The sequence below is a fragment of the Uloborus diversus genome, chromosome 4, assembly GCF_026930045.1.
Source record: "Uloborus diversus isolate 005 chromosome 4, Udiv.v.3.1, whole genome shotgun sequence".
Lineage (NCBI taxonomy): Eukaryota > Metazoa > Arthropoda > Arachnida > Araneae > Uloboridae > Uloborus > Uloborus diversus.
In genome coordinates this window covers 108,227,643-108,242,303 of record NC_072734.1, presented here as the reverse complement: position 1 = coordinate 108,242,303, position 14,661 = coordinate 108,227,643, and the positions used below count along the sequence as shown (strand labels likewise).

Below are 14,661 nucleotides of genomic sequence, written 5' to 3'. Positions count from 1 at the left end.
GAAAAAAGTAATAATTTTTTTGTTTTAAGATTTTGGAAGATGTGTTGTTACTATAGAAAGTCCTCTCAAAACTGGGGGGTATTGCTCCTATGCCCCCCTCCCACTATAAACCCACCCATGCTCTTCTGAACTATTCAAAAAAGAAAAAAAATGATTTTTTTTTTATTTTTGGAAGATGTGTTGTTACTACATAAAGTTTTCCCAAAACTGGGGGTGCATTGCCCCCTCTGCCCCCCCCCCCCATAAATCTGCCCATGCTAGTAATGTGAATTTCCTGTGTGTGGAAGCTTTGACTAAAACATTATCAAATGTTAAACATGCAAAAAACTTGCTCAACTTTCATGCCCATTCAGCAAGGAAACATTTAATCTGGAAAATGTTGGCAGTAAAACAGTAGCCCTTTATCTTGACGTCCACTTTTACTTCTCATGAAACAAAGTATAACAAATGTCTATAATAGATTTTTTAAAACAATTTTTGCATTATGAATAAGTTTTAATTTTATCTGTTTACCAAAACTTTTCAATCTCTTTACTATAACACTGATTGTTTTATATTTTCATAATTTAATGCCACTAATTTTACTTTCATTTATTACTTTAATTGCAGAGCAAAAGAAATCTAAAAATAATCTTTCTTTCCCTGTAACATTCCATTCTCGAGTAAAGTCATCTGGCTATGGAGTGGTGCAAATGTAAATAATTTTTATTTATACTTATTGTTATCTTGTAACAAACATATAAGATTTTCTGGTTTTTACTCCAACTGCATGTGTTTCCTGTTTCAGAAATTTCTTTTCATTTTGACAAACGAGTTCTGGAATTAGATTGTTAATTTTCATTATCATGATAAATCAGAATATAATTTATATCTCTGGTCATCAAAAAATATAAAACACTTATGCATGGCACAAAATGAGCTTTTATTTGTTTCTTTCCATTGACAATGATCAGCTTATTTACAAATCTTGATATAGTGTCTAGATGTCCAGGGTCATTTGACTGTTTTGTTGTTTACATTCTTTGCTCACTCGCTTCTAGCGTTTGGTTTTCACATATTTGTTGGGGTTCTGATTTCAGAATGAGTGTTTTAGGCGCACTTAAATATAATTTACTTAAAAGAGAGCACCAAGCTAGGGAGTGTCCTTAGATGAAAAATCTGATTCTAAACGCTGATTGGTCAGAAATGCTGCCGATAGGCTTAGGCGAGCTAATGCATGCTACGAAATACAAATTGCAAATAGAGTGAATTTCCAAACAGAAAACAGTGTTTCCAAACACCAGAGGTGCCCTCCCCTCCTAAGAGCAAGGGCGCACCCCTCCCCCCAAGAGCAAGTGCCCCTCCCAAAAATGAAAAAAATTGTCCCTCAAAGCACCTCCCCCCCCCCCCGCTAAAAATTTCAATGGTGCAATCTTCCTAGGTGGACACCTATGCAAACACAATTGAAAAATGATGACTAGAATTTGATTTTCGTCATTCACTTTACTGGAGAAAAGAGTTGAACTCCAGAAATAAATGCACAAAATGCTGATGCACACATATGCTTCATAATAATCTATAATGCACAAGTTGCATGTAAAAGAAAGTAATAGTCCCCTTTAAATGTTTGGAAATGAAAAGTGTTATAAGAGTCATATGAATAAAACACTACACTTTTTTAATGCAAATAGAGCTAGACTAATATTTTAGTGACCGGTGAGAGAGCTTATTGAGTTAGGATAGCAAAGCGATCCGATAAAACTGCATAGGTAGTTCAGGGGGTTGTCGAAGCGTTAGTGAGCAGGAGGCGTTAGCCCCATAGTATTTTATACAATGTCTTTTTTTAAATCAATGACTAGTGAATTTCTTGGTTTTTGTGTTTCAATCAGAACAGAATCAATTTTTGGAACTCTCACCCATAAAATTTAGCATCTTTCAAACTTCCTTTATGTTATATTTGTATAGCATAGGGGTCACAACAGCTATTTTTCATTGATTTTAAATTATTGCACTGATTGTTAATATAAAATACTTGGAAATTTAACGAAGTGAATATCTTACACTGCAACACAGTTTGCTTTTAAAATACATCATGTTTTATGGTTGTAAAAACTGCTTATTTGTGAAATTTTGGCTTGAGAGAAGACATTTTGTAAAGCCAGACAAAGTAATGATTTAAAAAAGTAAATAAATCCAGTGGTTGTGATACCATTTATTGGTATTTTTTCAAAGCTACATTTTTCAGCTTTCTGAAATTAAAATCAAAATCTCCAAAAATTATTGGGTTAGATTTATGATATAAGAAACATAGTGAACCATGTGTAACCACAATAATGAAGAAATTAGAGATTTTGAAAGTTATACCAAAAGGTATTCGAAGCTCAAAACTTGAAAACATTAGTAGTATAATAGCTTACAAGTTTGGAAGAAGCTTATTCTCCAGCTCTTCTATTAAGCTGCAAGTAAGAAATTCTCAGAAAATATAATTTTTATAATTTTAAGTGTAACTAACTGTAGAAATAGAATATTACAATCTAGAAACTTTCATTAAAATATCAGAAAATTGCTGCTACAAAACAACATTTTAATTTTTGTAGCACATTAACATTTAAGTTACATTAATAGTTGATATAAATTTCATTCATTGCTTCAATTTAGGGAAAAAAAGACAAATGTAAAAAAAATCTTTTGTAGCATCATTTATATCTGACACGTTCTTTTTGATAAGATTTCATACAAATCTACTATAAATGTATTTAAGAACATGAGCACATGTGTTTAAAATGATATATAAGGTAAAACACTTTTAGTGTCTATTGCTTAAGTAGTGGCCACTTTAAGGTTTATATTTGAAAAATAGGATTCCCACATCTCGTAATGGATTCAAATTGCATGAAACGTGCAGGAGGTATTACCTCCTGCTCGTTTGAATCCATTGACAAACCTGGAATCCTATTTTTTCAAATATAATCTTCGAAGTGGCCACTACTGATGTGTTTACTTTAATCAGCATGTGGAGTATTTATTACATTGTGTATAATTATAGATCCAGCCGAATGTTTCAGCCAAAAATCAATAAAAGAAGTCCAAAAGAAGTGAAACATTCCCAAAGTCTTATGGATTTTCAGAATCTTTCCCTTTCTGCAAACACAAGACAGCATTCTGAATCTTTGTAAGTAATTTCTATTTTAAATGTGTCGACAATTCATTAAATTGTTTTCAATGGTGAGAAGTTTAAAGATCATTTTGTTTCATGCTGGAAGGGGTGTTCTGGCTTAAAAATAGCGTTTGAAGTTAGGACAGAAAAGTTAGTTGCCATTGGAACCTTGCTTTTTTTTCTTAGTTACCAAAATGTTCTGTAATGAGTTTGTCTTTTATGTTACTTGTGAATGCTTAAGACCAAATTGCATATGTGTTCTAATATATTAAATTTTTTTTTTACCTAGAAACTCTTTTGAAATCGAACCTCCTAGTTTCAAACCAGAGAACTGTTCCTTAATCTATATAAGCCAGATCAGTGATACGCCAGCTGTATCGTTGCTCCAGATAACTGGTAACTTTTTGTTTGGTTAAATTCTTGACATTAGCATTTTTCATTGTTTGCAGTCATATTTAAAAACCTATAGTTATGTGCATTTTGAATTAATACAAAATATATGTGGCATACAGACTATTTGCCTCATACCAATGACCCTCATGTATTTCAATATTTTCCAAGGAATTGCAGGTTGGTGGAAATGTTTTCATTTTTGCAAATGGAAGGAACATACATTGAAAATTTATGAATAATTTTAGTAAAGATATGAAATTGTTTTTGTAGGACTTTGGCCTAAGCTGTTGTCTTATAATTATAAATCTCTGTATTTCTTCAAACAGAGCTGCTCTTTGGTTACTAAAAAAGCGACTAAAGTGACTATTTTGAAACAAATCTGACTATCAGGGCATTTTTTCATAAAATATGAACAGAAACGACTATTTTGCTATCAATTGTAAAAAACGGCTACTATTTTAGAAAAATAGCAGTTAAAATTTAAAAACCTTCCTTTTTTGTAAACTTTTTTTCTTTTGCAAAAATTAAAAATAATTTAAAAAAAAAACTGCTAATAATTCTACATCTTACTTTTGAAGAGAAGATCAAAAATCTTTTGGCACCTTTTTTTTAAATTTTAATTATTTTTATTTTTTAAGTTAGTGTTTTAAAAGGTAGAAAAATAAAAGGAAACATGTTTAACACCAGAAAAATTGGATTTTCATACTTAATTACCAAAAGTTTTGTTTTTGTGGTCGCGGTTTTTGTAAAAGGTTCCTTTTTGCTATTGCAATTTTTGTCAAAGAGTTCTTTTTCGCTACTACAATTTTTGTTTCTACTTTGAATGAATGTCAGTAAAATTTTGCTTTTTGATTTTGTGTATTTTTTGAAAATAAGTACTGATTTCCATACGGTTGAAAATTTTGCGAGTAAGGTCTCTCAATAGCTTTTTCCGAAGTCAGTCTTTTACTGTAGTCATTATTTAGTTGTCAGACAGTATAAAATTATACCAGAATATGTCTGTATTTGTTTCTTAAGTATTCATTCAAAAGAGTAGGACTAAAATTTAAAAAATGTTTTTTTTTTCTTTTTCTGAGAGATTGTTGCTTGAGTAAAATTTGCCTCTCATATGAATTTAACCTACTTTGAATCTGATTTTGTTTTCAGTAAATTTCTCTACTTCTACGTTAGTACAGCCTGTATACCTATACTGATATTATAAAGAGAAAGGACGGATTTTTTTTGTGTTTATATGTTCAAGGTAATCTTCAGAACCACTGCACCTATTTGAAAAATTCCTTCACTATATGAAAGGTGCTTTCTTACTGAGTGACATAGGCTAAAGTTCGAAAAAACCCGATTAATAGTTCTTTTATTATTCCAATTTAGGCCCAAATTTCACATAAATTCCCGAATATGGCAGGGAAAAAATGACTTGTGCACATATTAATATTATATATCGTTGAAAATGGTAGAAGTTTCTGTGTTCTAAACAATTTGTTTCAATGCTCTAACGTAATTACGGCAAGAATAATTTGTGTTTTTAGCTGGAACTTTTTTTAGGCTTAGCTGAAATTTAGGCACTACTTTCTTCATTAAACCTATCAATAATTTTTTATAGTTTTTAGTTTTTTTAGTTTTAATTTTTTTTTTCGTTAGACGGATGGATTATGATAGCCTCATTGCTGGGGGAGTTTGGTGATAAACATTAGAGTTGGGAACTATTTTTATATTTGAAAGATATTATTTGATGTCTTTTTTGTTAAATTGGCGAAGTATTTTAAATTGCAATAAAAACCGCTTCACTCGCTGAGTAGAGTTTTAAAGCAACTGTAAATCTAATTTAATAATTTGACGAGAAGTTTTAAATTTCAAAGAAACTTTAATAGTTTTTTTTTAAGGTGTGTACACATTTTATGCAAAGAAAAATGATCATTTCACATCAGAGGGAGAGGGGGCATCAATTTTTTTTATTCAACAGACTTCCATTAAATTTTTAGCACGGGCATCGCTGTGCGGGTACTGCTAGTATAAATCATGGCCCCACTGAATGCGCTGGCGCTTACCAGGCCTTGACAATTTTTGACTTTCCTGTGTTAAACCGGGGCAACTATTTCTGCACTTGAACATGGCCACACTAGATGGAAAAACTTCAAAACTTCATATTTGCCCATTCTGACTGCAAGGAGGCGCCACAAGCCACGGTTGCATCAACCAATCAACGACAAGTTTCAAAGCTTGTTTTTTTAATTAATAAATGAAACAGAAAACAAACATCAATCTTTCGCAAGATGCTCAGAAATATACCGAATCAACCAATTCGAATCGAATCAGTAATGTTATTCAGCTGATTATTTAATGCGTAAATGGAGCATTTCAAGTTGGTTTGGCAATTTCTTTTAATTTAATTTTACATGCTCATTTATAGTTTGTGCTTCATTTGTTGGATTATTTTACTCTTAATGGAGAAACTTAATTATTCAGAGGATTATTTTTTATTTTAATGGACTTTTTGATCTTGTTTCTAGGCTTGCTTCGCTTATAAGTCTTTAAAAAGACAAAATAGTTTATGGTATCGCCAAATAAGTACTTTATATGTAACTTGAAATAGTCCCTGACAATAAATAAAATTGAAACTAATCGCCAGCTTAAAAAATGCACCGCTACGTACCTATAACGGAAAATTACCCCCCTCCCCACCTTTTTTTATTTTAAGAAATGCTAGATATTTAGAACTGCTCCTAATGCTGTACAATTAGAACAAGATTACAAAAATTTGTAAGCAGATCTTAGACTCCTGCGGATTCTTGACGGTCTACTGTGTGTGTGTATTTTATTTTTCCACCAGAAAATTCATATCCTAATTTTCGCAAACTTGGCGATCAAATTTCTTTCAAAGTTTCTAGTTCAAAGCTCCTTTCTCATTCATTTTTCAAGTGTAGAAAATAGTTTTTTATGACTAGAATTCAATGAATGTTTACAGGATTTTACATCGCTAAATATTTTAATTTTCTTAAAAAGACAGTCGATTTGCGATAACTCGAAGTCCTATAACTCAAATATTACTATAACTCGAAGTTTTTTTTATCAAGTCCCGACTTTTTTGTCTTTAATTCCATTCTAATTATTCTAAATAACTCGAAGTTAACTTCTTTCAACTCGAAGTATTTTCCAAGATTACTCGAAATTTATTTCGTAAGAACGAAAAAAAAAAGAAAGAAAGAAAGAAGTGACTATGAGAGAATAATTATTTCACCTTCACTTGCAATCCGAATTTGAAACGAATGAAGATGAGCACATTTCCTGAAGTAGATTCAGCTCTATTCAAGCGGTTCCAGCATGCTTTTGATTTTTTTCTATCAATACATTTGATTAAACTGTGCATATTATGCTAAAAAACTTAAGTTCTGTAATTTTGTCTGTTATATTAATTAAAGTATTCGATGGTTTTTAACATTAAAATATCAAAAACCGAAACTATTGTTAAGTCAAAGTTTTCCGTCGGTCTTTTTACATTCGAGCTATCGCAAATCGAATGTATGTTTAAAAATATCTTAAAAATGGCAAGTAAAAAAATCATATCATTGTTTTGCTTTTGCAAAGACAAAATAAATTTTGTACGGAACTCTCCCCTGCTAGGATTTTACAAAATATCAACAGTGTTGATATTTTGTAAAATATAATCTGTTCCCCATTTTTTTAAAAAAAATTAGTTTCACAAATTCATGTCTAGATATTTGAGGAAGTTCTTTCCCTATTGCATGTATTTGTTAAATGTTAAAAATAAATTTTAAAAAATAATAATAATTTGAATTTTGGCTGCTTGAGTTCGAATTAAGTTATTCACGATCATGAATTGCGATAGGATCCTACTCGTTGGGTTTCTTGTTTCTACAAATGGAATGAAATGGAAATGACCAAGAAATTTGCACCCGTCATAATATGACTGTTGATTTTCTAGAATAGGTAATACGAGGCCGTAAATAAGATAAATATTTTATGGCCGATTCTGACTTTTATCATAAAAATTATTTACTGCTTGAACACTTTATAACAATTGAAAAATATATTAAAGTAATAGCACCTGGGATGCTAAAGGTAAGGTGGGAGCCTGGGGGTGGGGATAGAACCTGAGTTAAAGTGAACGCTCTCCGGTCTGTGCGCCTTCCGATGTGTGTGTGTACACCCAAACCTGTTTTTGCGCGGACTTTTTTTTGTGTAGTTTATAAAAATTATTTATAAAACGAGCGAAAATTATTTATCAAACGAGTGCGTGGTAGTATCATCAAGGGTCGACAGGGGCATCCGATGGGAAGTCACTGACTTTCCAAAAATTTCTTAATTCGGGAAATTTTTCGGGAGTCGTCAAAATTATCATCGCTTGGTTTATTTTGATTTCGTTTAAATATAATATTTTGGGTATTTTCTACGTGAGACTTTTTTTATGCAGTCAGTTAATGACCAAAGCGTGTGAAGCAACAGGGTCGTTTCCGAAATTTTAAGGGGTTTTTTTTTTTTTTTTTGAAAGAACATTTTTGAAATCATAGGATCTGACCATTTTTTTAAAAATAACTTGACTAAGTTTAATACTTAAAAAAAAATGCATTAATCGGTGCGCTTTCAATATTTACGCTTCTGCAGATGACATCACAAATGATGAAATGCCATTCACTGATGCCACTCACAGAGCACAATATTCAATTAGTTTCTTTACTCACAAGTGTTGGCAACTATATGATTGATAGTAAGCGTCGAGTGCAATATGTAATTCGCTTCTTGATCATCATAACATAGGAACGCGGTAGACAGATGCGCCAAAGTACATCATTTGTGACGTCATAAAGACCACGCCTTATTTTCAAAATCGGACATTTAAAAAAATTAATTAAAAACTAAGCTTCGGGAAAATGAAAGTTTTTTCTAGCTCCATGCTATTTTTATTTATTTTTTGATTATGCTATGAATTTCCTTTTGTAAGGGAAAAAAATCTGCACTTTTTCGAAATAGCTCTTGTGCACTAAACGTTTGTGCATCTCTATGCGTATTGTACACTAATATACTACTAAAATCTACACTAAAGTTATTATAACATGAGATGTGCTAAAAAAGGAAGGGGAAAAAGATAAATGACATTATTTTGGTGTCCGTAAAATATTGGTGCGAGAACCACGGACCCGTCGTAGAACCATGTATTAGTCACACTCTGATTTTAAATGTTTTTAAAATTATGTTAATGGTTCATTTTCTTAAATTGCCATCATATTTTTAACTTTTCTATTGTTCTTCTTCATTTGAAAAAGAATATTCCTAACCAGGCCTGTCAAGTGGGGATATCATGGGGGGGGGGGGCAATTATGACACCCCTAAATTTTACAAACATACTAAAATTAGGCATTTTTCTCGTATTTTGTTGTTTTTTCCCGAACACAAAACCTTTGCCCCCCCCCCCCCCCCCCGCGAAATATACATTACGAGCGAAAAGAATGGCAATTGTTAACGTAAATTCCTATACCCCCCCTCTAATCCCCATCAGGGTCAAAAGGGGCAATGAGTGACCCTCTCAAGTTTGAGAAATGAATGTATTTACAGACTACGGAGAGTTTTTTTTTTTTTTTTCGATGTAATTTACTGAGCAGAAAAAATTCGCATGTAAATGAGCATGTAAAATTAGAAATGAGGGCTGCCTGCCATATATCATCAATTTTAGAACTGTTGTATCTGTTACGGCCAAAGTCCGAAGTTCGGCCAGTTCGCGAATTGGCTGGCCAATTCGCGAACTGGCCAAGAGGTTTGGCCAAAGCCCGAAATACTTGCAATTAATATTGCATTTTCTACTTTGGCTGGCCATTTCGCGAAGTGGCCAGGAATCCTTGGCCAAAGCCCGAAATGATTACGGTAAATTTTAGGTTGACAGGTAGATGACACATCTGTCACTTTCAAAGGTACGGTGGAACGTGCAAGTGATAGAAACTAGGAAGGAGGTTAGTCCAGGGCCGCCGAGAGTCAAATCGAGCCCCTTGTCATTATCGTCACCTGCCCCCCCCCCCCCTCACAACATTAGGAAAATTAATACTACTTTGATTCCGAGTTGGGCCCCTAGTTTCGGACTAGGCTGACATGATGGCATCTCGTCGGGCTCGGAGGGTGCTACCACGTCCCTGTGAAGGTCCTGCCAATGGTTATTAAAAACTTCGATCGCTTTTTACTTGCCGTTAGTTCTTCGACTGAGCTATGAGTGTGTATTTCTCGTATTTGCACTTCTATATTTGAATACTTTCAGTTGATATCATATTTGATAGCTAATGAGGGGTCATTTAAGTATTGTCTAAGCAACTTTTGGTCATTTTGTACCCCCCCTCTCACCTTGTGAGAAAAATAAACATACGCTATACTCCCTTCCCCTTTTGCTTACATAAGATTTTATGACATTTTGTACGTCACAGGATGCTCTTTCCCCACGTTTTTTGTTGTTGCACTGTAACTGCTTCGTTATTTAATGCTTACCTTAGAATTTTTGTGGCCCCTCACCTCTTGTCAGAGAAAATAAGTAGCCCTCGGGATATTTCCTTCATGCTTACATAATACTTGACCGACCCAGCTAAAATTAAACATAAGGCCCTGTTTCTCAACCTTTCAGTGTTTGCGACAATAATTTTAAATAGTATAATTTTCATTCCGAAACCAAACCTAATGACCAGTAATTAATTTATTGTGTGTTCCCCTCCTCAGAATTCTATTTAAAATAAATTCCATTTCTGATCCCTCTACCACCCTTACCCCAATAACGGTAGATGTATGATCATTACTTTCTACTACTCTAGAAACTTCAAAAAATCTCTACAAAACCATATCGCAGAGAAAATCTCCAAGTCAAAATCAATCATGACTAAAAAAAAAAAGCCATAAAATAGTGATAAAAATTCAAATATTCGGCTATATATACTTAATTGTCGGTAGCACAAGTTTTGTAAGTGACTTATTGCATGAATAATATAGACTTGTTTCCATTTAGAAATTAATTAAATATCCATGTCTGATTTTTTTTCTTGAAATATATACTTTGTTGGAAGTAAAGAGTTTGAGATTTGGAAAGTTACAAATGTTTTTTTTTTATTATTATTATTTTTTAATGCTTTCAATTGTGTAGAATTGACAATTTAAAAACGAGATAGTGAAGAGGAGAAATTTAGCCTGTTTTTCGCCCAGTCCGCGTGAAATTAGTATGTACCCACGGGCTATTCACACCGTTGCGTTGGTGCGATAGCCATTTCAAAAATTATGCGAGTACTTTTATTAATTACGAGCTATATCTACATGACGATGCCTGTACAAAGAATTTAAAGGAAGTTACTTGAATAAATGAAAATTCACCCCATCCTATCTCTCTGATGCAAAATAATAATTTTCTTATACTAAAATGCGTCCTCTTTTTAAGAGAACCTAAAAAAATAATAATATATATCTGAAATTTAAAATATTTCACTAAATGAAAAGACATTAAATTACATAAACAGTTGTTTTAAAATGTAAAATAATGAAAAAACTCCGTAGTTTTTTCTCCAAACTCGCCAAATAACAACGCTACCGTAACCCTGTCGATTAGCGAGCGAAGCGAACTCGCATGGATTAATGATACCTTTCTTACGAAAGCGTTTAAACGATAATCCCGCTCTTCCACCTTCCTCGCAGGAAAAAAGAAGGTAATTAAAAACACGTTATATCTAGAACAAAAGGAAAATCTTCCATCCCCCTTAGAAAAAAAGAATTTAGCTCAAATACGTAACACAATTTATGTAAATGATCATTCCGCATCCTCTAGAAGAAAAAATTTTAAATTAAAATGCGCATTGCAAGTACAGCTAGACGAAAGGAAAATCAGTTAAAATACACACAATCAGAGTAGCATAAAATAAATGCAGTAAAACGGGAGTAAAAACGTTTGAAAAAAAAAAAGGAAGTATTAAAATGAATGCTATGACAGTAAAAACAACCTTTCCTTAATGTAAAAAGAAAAAAGTAAGAAAAATATGCTAAGTTTTCCAGATTGCATTCCCTTCCGAAGTATTGATTCATAAAAATACGAACTGTTTTACAAAGGGAAAAAACAGTACTAAGTGTAAATTAAAAAATAAACATAATAACATTTATGTATAAAATATTAATAAGGACATGTAGGGGAATTTCGACAAAACGCGGCATTAAAGTAATGTCTTTAAATAATATTAACAAGAAAGGTATTTTTCCTTTATGTTTGTCTTAATGAACCCTTAGTATTGAGGCTTTGCAAAATACTTTAAAATCTTTTGAAACAATATTTCTTGGCACAATATGATCTAGGATCTTTAAAATTAGGTCTATGGAGCAGAAAAAGACTGTCGATCGACCTTAATTCAATAGAGGCAGTAAGAAACAAACTGATATAAGTGACAAAATGAAAAATTTGGAGATAACGCGTACAAATGGTAGGTGAACCCCTCCTCTGTCTTGGGGCAAGAGATAGTAATAGTAGCCCTGGTAGATACTGCTGTATAGCATGATTTAGAAAAAAAAAATCAATGAAAGCCTACCTAGGACGTTATCTTTATAGTCCGTTTACTCAAAGAAAATGTTCACTTACATCCCTTGCTTCTCACTGCCTCAATTTACCTTTGTATTCACACAGTTTACACAACGCATTTATTTAAGATGTAATTCGCTCATTTGAAGGGGGCAAATCCAATGTTCTTTACGCAATCACTTTGTTACATCATTTACTGTCACTGAATTATATCTATTATGACTTTAATATAGAAACAGAATGACGCCAGATCATATTTTTATGTGTTATAAGTTCATTTTTAACACAGAGGTATCACTTATATTTGAACTCGTTTGTGAAACAAGTGAACTTCAAGAAAAAAAAACTGAACACAAAAGAACTGATTTTAAAATGCTACATTTTTAACAGTGAAACACAATCTGCTCTTGGTTTCTCTCTTCGTACTTTGGCCGATCGTCCATAACCACTTCGCGATTTGGCCGGTACGTTTTCGATAATGTTGGCCAGTTCGCGAATTGGCCAGCCAATTCGCGAACTGGCCGATTTCGGGCTTTGGCCGTAACATATCCAAAAAGGAAACCCCAGGGGATTTTCAATAAAAATTTGAAAATTATTTGCAAAGCTTTCAAAAAAAAAAAAAAAACTTTTGAAAAAATATATTAAGAATTACGCATTAATATTTAAAAAATCATATGTTTTCTGTGTTTGGTTAAAATTTTTTATTACGCTTAATTTTAGATATGATATTAAAATAACAATAAGAAATGCTCTTCACGTTTGTAATACAATGTTTATTCAGCACTTTTTCTCTTCATTCCTTCTTTTGAAACTAAAATTTTCGTCAAATGACGTACGCCCGATAATAAGTCGAGAAATCACGTATTCACAGATGCCAAAGCGCCAAAACTCACAATCACGCCAAGTTTAAACAAAAACAGGGGTAGCCAGTGGCGCCCTCTTTGTTGCCATGAGTTTCAGCGATTGCCACGGCCGTTAAGTATTCAGTGGGGCCATGTATAAATATAACCTAAAGCTATGTGCTGATAGGTTGAGGAAAGTACATATAAATATTTCAGTATATTTCTGTATATTGAAAATTCAGTATTTTCAATTTTTTGATTAGCTTTGCAGTTTATTTTACATAAGGAGGAAATATTCCAGTGAAGGTTTTAGGCTCTCTGCTGGCTGCTTTCTTAACTTCTCTTCATAGAGTACATTTGCATTGACCAAAAAGGGGGCTCTTTGCAGGAATGTTTACAAACTCTGATAAGAAAAAAATCCCTATCAGGGGAAAAAACATATCATTTCCTATTCCTACTAGGTGTAAAGCAGGATAGTTCTGAGATGATAGATGGCATTTCTCAGCTGCCAGTTGCAATGTAAGTGAGTCATGTTCGAAAATCCCTACTCCCTGCATCAAGCTGACTCATTGCATTTCCTTTGTAGATGCTCTTTTAGAAAGTATACAGTGATATAGCCTTTCTTTTTTATACAGTTTGAAAAAAATTCCTAGCTGATTAAAATTGCAAGTATATAGAGTTTTGTCAAAGTAGATATTAAAATAAGAGTTGCAAGAATTTGTGGTCACTTTATTTGCAGATTTAGGTGGAAAGATTTGCTTTAAATTGGAGTAAAAAGGGAATAAAATGAAAATTTAGAAGTAATGCTTCAAAGTGCATGCCCCAATATTCAATACTTCAAGTTAATTTAGTGTCGATTTATAAAAGTCGGTTGTACAATCCGCAGTAGGGGTACCCACAGGGAAAAATAATGGCGCAAGTTGCGACACCATTTTTTTTGGGGGGGGAGGATTTTTTTAAAAAGTACTTTATTTAAATATATTTATTGATTTATTTTTAATTTAAATTATTTGTTGTAATTTATTTTATTCTGTTTATATTTTATTTCACTTTTTTATTTAGTTTGTGTCTGTGTGTATGTGTATGTCATTAGAAGTCAGAACTTTTCTAATAAAATAACAATAATAATAATAATTAAAAAAATATATAAATAAATGAATTAAAAATTTTTTAAAAATATAAATAAAATAAAAAAAGAGAGCTAAAAAATAAAAAAAGGAAAGGGGATTGAGAAATATTTGGAGGAGGGGGAGACTTGCACCATTGAACTTGGGGGGGGATTGGCACCCCTGATATGCAGACAATGGTGTACAGAACATACACAAAATAAAGACAGGCGCTCTTTTTTTATTTGCCAAGGAGATTTCTTGGAAGTTAAACTCCAATCATATTATAAAGAAAGGACAGAAAGTATTCCTATAAATATGTTGAATGAGCATACCTTAAAGTAGTTGGGGGGTAAGGAAAATAAAAATATGTGCTCAGTACTTGAGAAATAGATAGATCTAAAAATGTATTTTTTAAGTCAACTTTTTTGTTTTCGGACATTTAAAAAAATAATTACGGACTTTTTAAGATCATTATCTCTAATGTATGCATGCCTTTTACTTTTTTATTATTCAAAAAAGCTTTGTGGGAAGCTACTTTCAATAACTTATGATTAGGACAGTTATTCAGGTCGCGCACATCAAACAAAATTTATTTGACAGAGTGGTCCCGCTCATATATCACATAACCAAGATGTGTCTTTTTAT

General features: G+C 32.5%; 1 protein-coding gene across 1 annotated transcript in view; it reads left to right on the top strand.

Moving 5' to 3' along the window:
- Positions 1-14,661, top strand: part of LOC129220753 (WD repeat-containing protein 27-like) — a 44,245-nt gene that overhangs the window by 13,807 nt on the left and 15,777 nt on the right. Inside the window, exons 5-7 of the mRNA XM_054855181.1 lie at positions 610-694; positions 3,026-3,151; positions 3,426-3,532. Coding sequence (XP_054711156.1) covers positions 610-694; positions 3,026-3,151; positions 3,426-3,532 — 318 coding nt within the window. The remainder of the gene's footprint in view (positions 1-609; positions 695-3,025; positions 3,152-3,425; positions 3,533-14,661) is intronic.